A 13,734-nucleotide genomic window follows, 5' to 3' on the forward strand; every position below is an offset into this window, starting at 1 on the left:
AAATGCTATAGCGTCAACACGTATGTGGAAATAAGATTGGAAAGTGGAGTAATTTAGTGGCCCGTAAGCCGGTCGCGCATCTAGCGTTTACATTAAAAAATCTCGTTGATTAGTTAACAGCGAGGGTAGTTTCGTCATTCAATTACTAGTATGTTGACAGTGAAGAACCACCACTAATCCCTCTTCAATCCAATCACTCTTTAACCGAACTTTATAAGGAGTAATTTCTTTGGCTTTTTTTCGGAATCTCATAAGTAATCATTTTTAGTCCATAGTAATCTCAGAACTCTACATGCTAGAAGACCAACTCACATTTCTTGAAAATTAATACCCACATACATATACTCCGCCACTTTTACAGGAAAAAGAAAAAAGAATTGGCCGTTCTTTCTTCTTTGAGGTTTTGGCTGTATTCCACCAAGATGGTGAATTTGTATTCTAGTCTATCGTCCATGGATTTGAAAAAGATTGCATTTTCAGATCAGGTATTATCATCTCAGCGGAGGAAGATAGTTTCGCCCTGTAGCTTCGGCATCGCGCTGTTCTTCATCGTCTTGAGCGCATTGCTGTTTAGTGTTACATCTAAAGGCCCTTTTCTTCAAGGGTTGTACAATCTTGGCTCACGCGGTAATGATACTTCTTTTGTTTCTTGGACTAATAGTTCTAGTTCTAGTTCAAGTGTTACTCCCAATTTGCAATTTCCTTTGAATGAAACCCTTGATGCAAATGTAACTGTGAAATCTGGAAAAGGGGAGAAGGGTTTTGAGAGTGCCCCTGCGGGGGATCAGTCGGTGAAGTTCGAAGATGTGAGCTTTATTGTTGAGGGAAGTGTTGGAGTGGAGAGAGGTGCCAGAAACCGGTCTCAGCCTGTTGGGGGTGCAATCTTGGTGGATGATAGTGGGGGAAGAAGGGAATCTGGGGTGCCCCGTATTGGTGATTCCACTGTTAAGTCTATTGGGGATGAACAGAGCTCGTGTGGGCCGGGGATTGAATCTTTGGAAGGCGGCCGAGTTGGTAATTGTTCGAATGAGGGCAGTAATGGAGGTTTAGGTTTAGGGAATGGAGGAGTGACTGTACCTGCACCTGCTGGAGGTGATAGATCCTACAAGAACTGTGACATCTTCAATGGTAGATGGGTGAGGGATGATGATGCAGAGCCATATTATCCTCCTGGTTCCTGTCCTTATATCGATAGGGACTTCGATTGCCACCTGAATGGGAGACCTGATAGTGAGTATATTAAGTGGAGATGGCAGCCATATGACTGTAGCATCCCCAGGTATGGTTTATATTGTGATTTCGATTATCAGAGGATCTAGGGATTACTCTATTTGGGTAATTTTGGAATGCATGTCCAATAATTGTTTCCTATATTGGTGTGGCTTTTTGTAGGTATAACAATGTTGACAATTTGAGTTTGAAATATATACTTATGGAAGCAAATGATGACTGTTCTCGTGCTTGTTTCTAACTATAGCAATGTAGTGGAGAATATGCATACATGAATGATCTAGTGATTCGAATAATTTTAATGTGTATTGCATTATCTAAGTTTCTCAGACATGTGTTGCTTTTGAGCTTTAGAGCCTCCACCAGTGATCTGCTAGTATTCCAGGTCAACAAACAAGTTCTCATAGAGCTAAGCTTCTTGATAGTTGATAATTTCATTTACTGATTTCTTTCTTGCTAAACTATCTACATTGTTGAGATACTTTTAGGAAATTTATCGGGGATATGTTGTTAGCAACGTGTTTTTCACAGTCGGAATTTATGGAACTACAGTTTCTTGTTATTGTTAAAGAAAATGAAACCTCTAACATAAGTTTGCTAAGAGGGACATAGTGAATGCTTCGGATTGCTTTGCATCAACTTAATATCTAATTGTAGAACTGATAATTATGCTGCTGCTGGCTTAGCAGACACTATGGTAATACTTATATTCGTTTGATGTATAAATGTACTTTTTTTTATGGTTTCTAGGTTCAATGTGATTGATTTTCTCGAGAGACTTAGAGGGAAAAAGCTAGTATTTGTTGGCGACTCTTTGAATAGGAACATGTGGGAATCTCTTGTTTGCATTCTCCGCCATGGAGTTGCAGACAAAAGCCGAGTCTATGAGATATCTGGGAAGCACGAATTCAAAAAGAAAGGATTTTATGCTTTCCGATTTGAGGTATGTTCTCTACATTTCAAATTGAAAAATAAATATTGAAACACACGTTTCTAATTCTTTACACTTTGGCTGTATTTGAAATTTGAAGGACTACAACTGCTCTGTAGACTTTGTTAGTTCTCCTTTCCTTGTAAAAGAATCATCCTTCAACGGAAAGAATGGCTCTGTTGAGACATTGAGACTGGATTTGATGGATGCTACAACTTCAATGTATCATGATGCAGACGTGCTCATTTTCAATACCGGTCATTGGTGGACTCATGAGAAAACTTCCCGTGGGTGAGTTTGTCTTATATCTCTCATGAAAGTTGAAACAAGGTTTCATTGAAACACATACCGTAGTTTAATTACAAGTACTACTATATGTCGATTATTCCTATTAATTGTAATATTTATATTCTTTTTATAGAGAAGGCTATTACCAGGAAGGTGATTATGTGCACCCGAGACTCAAAGTTTTGGAAGCATTCAAGAGGGCGCTCACCACTTGGGCCAGATGGGTTGATAAGAACATTGATAGTAACAAAACTGAAGTTGTTTTTAGAGGATATTCGGTCACACATTTTAGGTATGTTTGTAAACCTCAGTGCCCTGCTTTGGCCTCACATATAACTTTATATGCTGTTCATGTTATCGTCGCTTGTTTTCTATTTATGACCATAGCATAATGTTTGTGAAGATTGAGGTTCTGATGAAATGATGTTAATTTGATTTAGCCTCATTCTGAAAAAAAGACAACCTTCCTAACTATATGTTTAAGATATTTTATTTTCTTAGATTGTGAATGGATTGATTATATCAGGTTTAAGATTAGATTTTTTGATAGGGACTTACATTAAATGTTTGAGCGATGCATTTCCCATTAAATCTAAGTAATACAACTGCATTGATAGGTGCATAATACCAAATTGCATAATGCATATACATAATGAATTTTTAGGCATTAAAGACTTGAAATAATTGAGCTATGTATTGTCGAGGATGATCTTAAATGTTGGTTTGGTGCAGGGGTGGGCCGTGGAACGCGGGAGGTCAGTGCAGCAACGAAACGGAGCCAATAATGAAGGATGCTTATCTAGCAAAGTACCCTGCGAAAATGAGGATTCTAGAACACGTGCTCAAGGAGACGAAAACCCCGGTGGCGTATCTGAACATAAGCCGGCTGACGGACTATAGAAAGGACGGGCACCCATCGGTTTACAGGCCGGAGTCACAGAACGAAGTCCACGCGCAAGACTGCAGCCACTGGTGCTTGCCCGGAGTGCCGGATACATGGAACGAGCTGCTTTATGTGTCACTCTTGAAGAGTGGAAAGGGATCTTGGAGTGGTTCCCTTTAGATTTGTTCAATCTTTGTTTCTTTACACATATTTTTTGTTTGTTGTGGTGCTAAATGTATAATAGTAGAATGTTTGATGCAATACACCATTGTTAATCGATTTAAGTGTTTATAAGTATTTAATTAAATCCCACATAAAAGAGAGGCAATAGAAATAGGATAATAGTACAAAGTAAGTGAAGGTACGAAATACAAGAGCCAAATAAGGTGAGTCCTTGCCGTAGGGTGACTTGCCGGTGAGGTGGAGAGATGGAGCAACGCTATTGGTCGCTTCAAATCGCCGCCGCTGGGTGGAATTCCTCATTCCACCACATTTCTGAACTCTCACATAGAAAGCTGAGGAGGAATTTGCATCTGGATTTAGGGGGTTTAAATAGAAGATGTTTGTATCATTGTGTGTGTGTGTGTGAGAGAGAGAGAGGTGGTAACTGGTAATGGTATGATGATATCATGACCAACTTATGAATTGCCTAATCTCTCTCTCAGTAGACATTCCACCATTATTTAGTTAAGTTGTTATGGATTTCTTGTTTCTACGATTTTGTATTTTTGTTTGAAAGATGCCAAACTCGATTTTTACCAAATGAACATAATCTCACGAATTAGGGTTTTATTAAAACATTGTTACAATCACCACATAACTATTTACCAAATTAACACAATCAATGCTCGCTTAGTCAAGGGTGTAAAACATATTTTAGCCTGATTTTGAATGGAAATGGAACATTTATTTATCAGCTCAATAAGATTTCAATTAAAAATGAATATAGAAATCGTCATTATAAATTTGTTTTATAATTTATCAACATATACTTCTATTGATATTAACATGCTAGCTTTTGCTAATTGAGCTACTTTAGTGTGGTGTAGTGTATGAGTAGCACTGCACCCACTAATTAGTGCTACTTCACCACTTTCTCTATTTCACAATCAACTAATCTTCCACTAGTATCACATTACGTGTCGCCCATCAACTACTATTATCTTTTTCTAAATTTTATAAAATTAATTTCAAGAAATCATTCCAAGAGTTGAGTCACCATATATATTTGGTGACCAATCAATACAAATACATAGAAAAGGTTGTCCATGCGAGGTGACTCGACTCTTGGAGTATTATTTTTATTTAGCAATTTTATTTCACTGGTATTACAGGTTTACCTACTTAATGCTACAATTATCTTAAAAGTAATTAGCTTACTCAATATAAAAATTAGCCATCATCATATAATATAGTATGTAGTTTTGTTTGACTGTGAAATTTTAATTAAATCATATCACATATATAATCGTGGCTAAATTTAAGGTAGTCATTACATAAAGTGAAAATTACAAATTATTCCATTTTCAGAAATTCGAATAGATTGTTTTTAGAATAAATACAATCAATATGACAATATCATTACATTGACCAAAATTTAATAAATACATCTAAAATTTATTATATTAGGAGTAATAAATAACTTTTCACTTCTGTTGGAATGGAGAAATCAATTAATTGGAGAAAAAGAAATTAAGAGATGAAGTTATGGCAAGAATAAAGAAGGAAATTAATTTAAGATTATGGAAAATCAAATAAAAAGGATATTTGTATAATTAGAATATATTTTTCATGTATAGCTAGACATAGAGCCTATAAAAGGTGGTGTAGCATGCAGAGAATTAATTCAAGTCATTCACAATATAGTCTTTAAAATTCTCCCCCGTCTTTTACTTTCTACAATAGTATTTTATTTTCCGCATTTTACTTTTCAATATGGTATCGGATCAAAGGATCGTTCACTGTCTCTATATCAAAAAAAGAAAAGAAAAAAAGAAAGTTAAAATGCTAGATGGCTGAGTATTGTTTGAAAGCTAGATAGCTGATTATTCTGGAATTTGTTTGGTTGACCAAAGCTAAAATTAGGTGCAGCAGCAGACCTTATGTTTGATTCCACAGTTTGTCCGGCCGAGGGGGAGAAGAAGGTATCCGGCCAGACAGTTCACCTTCAAATCTTCTAATAAGATGCGTAGACCACCAAGGAAAAGTCCGAGAATGGCAGCCAAGAACCACAGCAGAGGAGGAGAGAAATGAGGCATTGTGGTAAAGAAGGTGGAGCGAGTAGCAAGGCCGCAAAGGCTGACTGCAGATCGGGAACGCCGAGGTGGCTGAGAAAAGCCGTTGATGGTGGAGTCAGTATGTTAAGGACCTAAATCCCTAACGATTCGACGGAAAATAACAAGATAAAGATAATCCGGCACGGCGGCACCCGTGAGGGTCGACGGAGATAAGGATCTGGGCGGCTGTGCGCGGATTCCAACCCGTCGGGCAACGACTACAGATCAGATATACATTCCGGTTGTGCGCGGAGACCTTCCGTCGGACAACAGGTAGCGTAGAAAATTATGGATTCAAAACAGTTTGCAAGGCATTTGGCCAAAATAATATATTCATTGATCCATTGATTGGATCATTAAACATATAACAAGCTCTCCTATTTATAATACTACTAGACTTCTACCCTAACTTATTGACTAAGAAAACAAAGATATGGAAAAAATATGAAGAAATAAAAGATACTAAATAATTGAGAGATATGATCGTTTCAACTGCCCACGGTTAAAACCCGTCTTGTCCTCAAAGTGGAAACCACAACCCAACGACTTGAAAGCAAAAGCTTTAGTGAGGCGTCTCCTCATGGATCAAACACACACCGAACAACGGAATAGCAATCAATACTAATACATAGAAAAGGTTGTCCATGCGACTCGACTCTTGGAGTATTACCTACTTAATGCTACAATTATCTAAAAGTAATTATCTTACTCAATATTAAAATTAGCCATCATCGTATAATATAGTTATAGGATTGCAATATAGTAGTATGTAGTTTTGTTTGACGGTGAAATTTTAATTAAATCATATCACATATATAATCATGGCTAAATTTAAGGTAGTCATTACATAAAGTGAAAATTACAAATTATTCCATTTTCAGAAATTCGAATAGATTGTTTTTAGAATAAATACAATCAATATGACAATATCATTACATTGACCAAAATTTAATAAATACATCTAAAATTTATTATATTAGGAGTAATAAATAACTTTTCACTTCCACTATCCATTTTGAATAGTTGTCACCATTTACTTTATATCATTCCTAGCCTAGGTAGGTTTCTAACAAGAAATACATATATACTAGTAGGGTAGTAGGATTGCGATTATATCATAACTCATACTTACGTGATAGTCTAATAACCTTATCATTTTATGGGTCAAAAGTATCATTTTTACTAAAAATGATATTTATATACGATAAAATGATATTTTTTCAGCATGCACAAAACGATACTTTTATTCCATAAAATAATATTTTTCATCCAAAAAATAAGAATTATTAAATTATCACCATAAATATGGGTTATGAATCACAGGGTAGTGATAAAATGCAAACCCATATATTGTACAAACTCTAAACTTTTTCAACACAATATCAATATAATGTCAACACAGTATAAAATTTCAAGATTCTGATATCAACACAAAATCAACACAATTTCAACACAACATCAACCGTTGACATTGTGTTGACATTTTTTGTTGCTATTATTTCATGATCTGTTGATATTTTCTAACGGTCCAGATCAAAGTTTGGAGTTTGTACAATATTTAGAGTTTGCATTTGATCACGTCCCATGAATCATATCTCTATACTAGTACTTCTAAATTTCTAATTCATGAATAATAAAGCAACATCTATTTAAATGATAGAAAGTAGGAAATATTGAGCGGTGTGAACCGAAAATAAGGAGACAATATTGGATTGGCCGACACAAAAATCATTAAAGTAATACTCTCAATAAAGACGTCTACTTTGAGATTATTATTTGGTCTATATTTTCGTGACTCACCAAGTTTCAACAGCTACCAGCTTCACAGTAAGAACAACTCATGAATATGAATAATAAAAATAGGGGATTCACATTATATTTCTTGTTTGAATATGTAACAATGATCTCATGCACAATAACTATTTAGAAGTTCATAACTTCAAGAAGCTAAAATTTTGACTAAACGTATCAAAACACAAATTTTCTTAAAATATGTCATCGGTAGATTCCAATCTTATTATAACCAATTAACCATAACCTAATCGAGTTTACTAGTAATTACGTTGGATGAGTCCCCAAAGAAACCGAGCGATGAAGACTTTATGTCTGTAAATATAGTGATATAAGAGCATCCCCATCCGTGTTTTTAGCTAAGAGCATGGAAGTGGGCCCGGACCCACTTTTACTCTTTGTCCTTAGCTAAGAGCACAACACCCACAGTCGTGCTCTTAGCTAAGGACTTGCTCAAGGGTCCCACCATTATATTATTCAATTTAAATAAAAACATTTCCACAATATTAAAATGCATTAAAAATTTAAAATTACATAATTAAAATCCTAAAAAATAAAAATTACATAATTAAAATCTTAAAAAATAAAAATACATAATTAAAATCCTAGAAAATAAAAAAATACATAATTAAAATCCTACAAATTAAAAATTACACACGTGGAAGACTAGTCCTCTATCCTCAATTGCCTCTTGAGACCCCGGATCATTTGCTCATGTGTTGCAAGTTGATCCGGAGTCATCTTAGACGTATCGGTCAAATAGAGTTGACCCAAGAGGGTCCACAACGTGTTGTTCGGGGGTGGAGGAGGCACAAAGGGAGCGGGGGTGGGGGCGGATGGAGTCGAGGCGCGACGGCGGGTGGTCGTCGCCTTCTTCTTTCCTTGCGGCCGGCGGGAACTGCTCGGGCCAGCGTCGGGGCTACCCAAGTTAGTTCCGGCAAGTTGGGTAGCCACATCATCGGAGGCGCCGTCGGATAGGGCTACCGACCTCGACCGTTTGCTGGAGGAGCTGGAGGAGGATGCTACTACGCCGCCCTTATACTTCGGATGTAGGTGCCCCTCCTGCCAACAATCGAGGTACTTGAACGCTTTGAACTTCATGCGTTGGTAGGTCGCCAAGGCGGCATTGATGATGTCGAGCTCGCTCGTGCCACTCCCCGCCGACCGCTCTTCCTGGAGGTAATACTCCTGGAACTTACCGATTGCCTCGTTGCATCTGAAGAGGCAATTGCGCGCACCATACTATCATTGCGTTAGATGGTTCCCCCCCGGCCGGATTTCATTATAAAGACGAGTGATGCGCCACCAATACGTTTCCCCGATTTGGTTCATGCCAGTCTCCGGATCTTCGGAGATTGCCAAATAGGCTTTGAACATCGCCATCATCTCACCCGGTGTGTACGGGGAGAGGGTGCCACGAACAGGATGAGTAGGAGTACGAATAGAAGTATGAGTAGGAGTAAAGCTGCTGCTCCCACCCGATCCGGGTTCGGGTGCCCACCCGAACCCGGAGGCATTTTGGTCGTGCACCGGTAAGGACGGTAGCCACCCGGAGCTTGCGAACCTTGGGTTTGAGGAGGGGCCGTAAATTGCGTTTCCGGACTAGGGAACGAGTCGGAGTCGAACCAATCATGGTTCCAACCGCGATTGCCGGAGGGGTGATCGCCGGAGCCGAACATTGTGTAGTGTGGTGAGAATTTAGATGAGAGAATATGAGAAAAAAGACGAGAGAATGTAGATGATAGAATAGATGAGAATGTGATTTTTTTTTGTGTTGAAGTGAGGGTATTTATAGATGAAAATGTGAATTTTGGGGAAAAAAATTGAAAAATAAATTAAAAGTGGGTAGAAAACGGATATAATTTTTTGGGAAGTGGGAAAATATATATTTTTTATTTAAAAACTTTTTTTAAAATAAATTTCGAATTTTTAAAAAATAAAAATAAAAGATTTGAATATGCCATCGGCTATGCTGTTGGCCAATAAGAAGACGCCATGTAGGGCTGCTCAGCGGCACGGACAGACAGTTCGCAGCGGCGTACGAGGTCGTCCTTGCCGCTGGCACGGACGGACGGACGATGAAAAACCTACCGCTGCGGATGCTCTAAGGTTCAACTCCACCTCTTTTATGTTAGTAAAAAAAACTTATGTTGAAAAAATATATAAATCTCACTATCAATACACGTCATAGTATATATTTAGGTTTACAATATCTATAACCTTATATGTAGAGAGGCTAAAAAAAAACCCCTTATATGTAGAGAGGTAGAGTACATTAACCAGAGTAAACTACGTGTAAGTGTAACACAATCATTTCAAAAATTATTTTAAAAGTAAACTATCAGCTCCAATTATTTTGGCACACTAGAATTTATAAAACCGCGCATGCAGCCCATGAAAGGATAGATACAATAGGCCCTATATATATATATATATATTCCAGCCCAAAGAAAAAATTGAAATTAGGGCATTATCCACAACTTAAACTGAGATTTGTCATTCAAGTGGACCGTTATAAGCCCAAACATATATAGTCGTTTTACAACTTTTATTATTAGACCCGCTTTAATATTATAAAACCATATATTTAAGTGGTATGGCTTGTAGGGGAATGTGATCAAATGAAAATTTTAAATATTGTACAAACTCAAAATTATGATTTGTACCATTGAAAAATATCAGCAGATTATAAAAAAGCATCAACAGAATTTCAACGGTAGTCAATGATTGATGCTGTGTTGATATTCTGTTGATACTGTGTTGACATTAAAATCTTGAAATTTTACAGTGTGATTATATTATATTAAAGCTGTATTAAGGAGTTTTGAATTTATACAATATATAAGTTTGAATTTTATCACTACCACCATATATATTAAATGTGAAAAAGGGACTACAGTTCCATTTCGAACATCCAATCCAACGATAAAGATCCTAGTTAATAGAAAAGTATAGGATTCAGTGCCGGCCGTACTCATTCTTTCATGTATAACAGCATGGAATAATGCAATTTTCATAGATATCAATAATATTATATCATATCTTCCTATTTTGCAGTGAGAAAAAGGCGAAAGATAATGGCGCACCTCCATGATTAGGGTTACGAGACGATGATAATATAATACTAATTCAACAACTTGATTTGCTCTTCTATTTATGTCCTATTGACTACCCTTTAAAATAGCATCACTTTATCCTAAAAATGGTTAAAGCCCAATTAAAGAATCTATGCATCTTTTTGACTATTAACTCCAATCCACGACTGTATTACAATCCACTTGCAATAAATTACATTAGTATTCAACCACGTAATAAATTAATTAATTAGTCTCAACAATTTTTATTTTATTAAAGGATATGATGCCAAGTGCCAACACCACCACTTGTCGATATTAGCCTTTAGGGCTGGGATCTTTGCAAAGCTTGTCCAACAAAGAAATTAATGACTACCCAAGAAACTAATTCTACATAATATATGATTTCAAATAAGATTTCTACTATTATTTAACCGTGAAAAAAATATAAAGAAGAATCGGATTTTTCTGACTAAAATAAGTCAATATATTGTACTCATTATATATACATGAGACATGCATGTAACGAGGGGAATGAATTAATTTAAGTCATTACAGCTTCTAATTAAATATAGTAAATACTACATGTATCCATGTTGCTTAATTTAGCTAAATTTTTTATCTCTAGATTTCCTACCCCAAAAGATATTTTAATCAAAGATAATAACTGGTTTTAACTTTTACATATGTTCTAAAGTTAATTAACAATTCTGGATATGGATGTATGAAGTGTTCTGTCTAGTCCATCACACAATTTTTGATCATGAAGGGCTAAGAACCTAATCGTGAGTGCAGTCGTAAAACTCAACTAGTATTTCCTCAAAAAAAAACAAATAGAAGTAAAAGTCAATTAGTTAAATGTAGCCAACCAAAGACCACGTGATTGTGCTTACTAATATATATATATATACTATTGTTTACCTTGTTGTTCTAGGCATCCACGTGTCTTTTTACTAATGACAAGCAACATAAGAGACTTATATTTTGAAGCAGGAGTATAAGGTAGAAGCAAAATGATAGTTTAAAATGTATTACGAAATGGCCCTTCTACAAGTTCTTTTATCCAAATAAATGCATTCAATAGTCAATACCCAATATAAAGTTATAGAAAGAATGACATACTACTATAAAATTGAGAGAATTCCATTCTCATGGACCATATGTTGTTGGGCATGACATATAGCATAATATACAATTTGGAAAGACATCCCATCTTTCACACAAATAACTTCTTCCATCATTAAGAAATTAGCCTTTAGTGAGTTAAGTTAATAAATACAAGGGAGAAAATAGAATAAAACAAGAAATAGAATAATGTAGCAGAATTAGAAAGTTGCGTTTTTGCTAAATGATGAAATGTAGAAGTATAATTTATCTTACGGTCCCAATAAAGAATATTATCAATTACCTAGTGGACTGGGATGAATGGAGTATATGATTCATGATCTCATTTGAGGCTGCTTTAAAGTTTAAATACTACTCGCGCCGCAAATTTTCATGACTTAGTCTTATTAAAAAAGGGTGATTTGAAATTTCTATTGTTCATCTTTGATAACACATTCATCATGCATGCTTGTTGGTTTTATATTTTCTCTCTAAATATACAGTGCAAAAACCATGATGATCATCACTCACGTAGTTGGCTATACTACTACTAAAACGTAAAATGATTGCCAGTTAATAAATACTCCTTCATTATCCACTTATAAGTTGAAAGTGTGTATCATTTCATAAATGACTATGTTAATTTGGTAAAAATAAGAAGCTAAAAGATTTTAAAAATGGAATTCATCCAACCATATAAAAGCATCCTTAACGCTAGAAAAAAATTGGGGCTGGACCGCAACTGGGGTTCGGCCTGGGCCCAGCAACGTTGGAGGTGGCGGTGGATTGGAGAGGCCTGGGCCGCGTCTGAAGATGTTGGAGAGGCCCAAGGCCGCGCCCGGTTGCGGCCTGGCCTGGCGTTGCAAGCTCCTGGGTTGCGCTTCGTTGCGGTCCGGCCCGGCGTTGTGGGCGCTCGGGCTGGAACCGGACTCCAATTGTATTTTATTTATTAAAAAATGATTTTTATTTTAATTTTTTTTCCTATTTAAATTCCACAACATTTTCATTTCCTTCCTATATATTCCTATGAATTTTTTGAAATATAATTGTTCAAAGTATTCAATTTTTAGGAATTGTAATTTTTAATTTAGGACTTGTAAATTTTAATTTATAGGGTTTATAATTATTTTATTTATATCTAGGGTTTGTAATTTATAATTTCGGAATGAATAATGAATTTTCTGAAATGTAATTGTTCAACGTTTTCAATGTTAAGACTAGTTTAGGGTTCCCTGGGATTGAAGATAACTTGTGTCTTTTGCAAAGAAGAGCCAGAGACTGTTGATCATGTCATTTTCGGATGCAGGTGTTCTAGTAGATTATGGTATTTCTGCTGCTGTTGAAATTTATCTCTTTGTTTTCCCATAGACCCGGTCTCGTGCTTACTCAGCTGGATGGACGCTCCTTTCATCAAATTTGATAAAAAGCTGTGGTGCTCCCTCTTCTATGTGATAAAGGATAAATCATAGAGAAATTTTTGTTCTCGTGTGGCATAACCCTTTAGAGAACTACTAGTTCATATATAATTTCATTATAATTTTAATTTCCCCATATAAAATTGAAGTTATCTAAGTATTTGGGCAATAAATATCACACTTATTGTAGTTGGTTTGCTATAAAAAAAATTTGCGAATTAGTGGCGGAATATTCCGTTGGTAAAGTTGAAAAATCCGCTGGTAAAATGAATTACCGGCAGATCAGCGGCGGAATATAATGAGGTCGCTCCATATTTATATGAACATACTATACTAATTACTTAATGGATCCATAGACAACGAAAGATTAAAAAACATGAATTGGGACCAATGGAACATTTATATTGTCGTGCAACAAGGAAAAAAATATTACATTGTTACACAAAAATAAGCAATCAGTGTGACGAAATGAAGTGTAAATTGTGTTACTGACTTACTATAAATATAAATGTATAACTGGGCATTAATTAGACATTAAGTTGTGCAACTAAAATCCTACGCAGATTAGTTCACATGTGGAATATTCAACGCTAAACATATATGACTATACGTAGCATTTATTACTTTCACCTTCAATTCAATAAGTTTGATTATTTTTGGAGTGATGATTTCGGTAAAAGGACTAATATATCAGTGTAAAAAAATGTTTCTATTTTGGGTACGTAGCTTGTATGCGTCAGTT

The 13,734-nt window shown here is 35.8% G+C and overlaps 1 protein-coding gene across 1 annotated transcript; it reads left to right on the forward strand.

Moving 5' to 3' along the window:
• The first annotated feature begins 238 nt into the window (after positions 1-238).
• Positions 239-3,611, forward strand: TBL2 (trichome birefringence-like protein (DUF828)). Its single transcript, XM_048105380.2, has 5 exons — positions 239-1,279; positions 1,981-2,173; positions 2,262-2,452; positions 2,583-2,741; positions 3,182-3,611. The coding sequence occupies exons 1-5, from the start codon at positions 423-425 to the stop codon at positions 3,510-3,512; spliced, it is 1,731 nt and encodes a 576-aa protein (XP_047961337.2). The 5' UTR covers positions 239-422; the 3' UTR covers positions 3,513-3,611.
• The last annotated feature ends 10,123 nt before the right edge of the window (positions 3,612-13,734 follow it).

Source organism: Salvia hispanica, chromosome 6 (genome assembly GCF_029641045.1).
Source record: "Salvia hispanica isolate PSC_SH4W2 chromosome 6, Shi_PSC_v1, whole genome shotgun sequence".
NCBI classification, from domain to species: Eukaryota; Viridiplantae; Streptophyta; class Magnoliopsida; order Lamiales; family Lamiaceae; genus Salvia; species Salvia hispanica.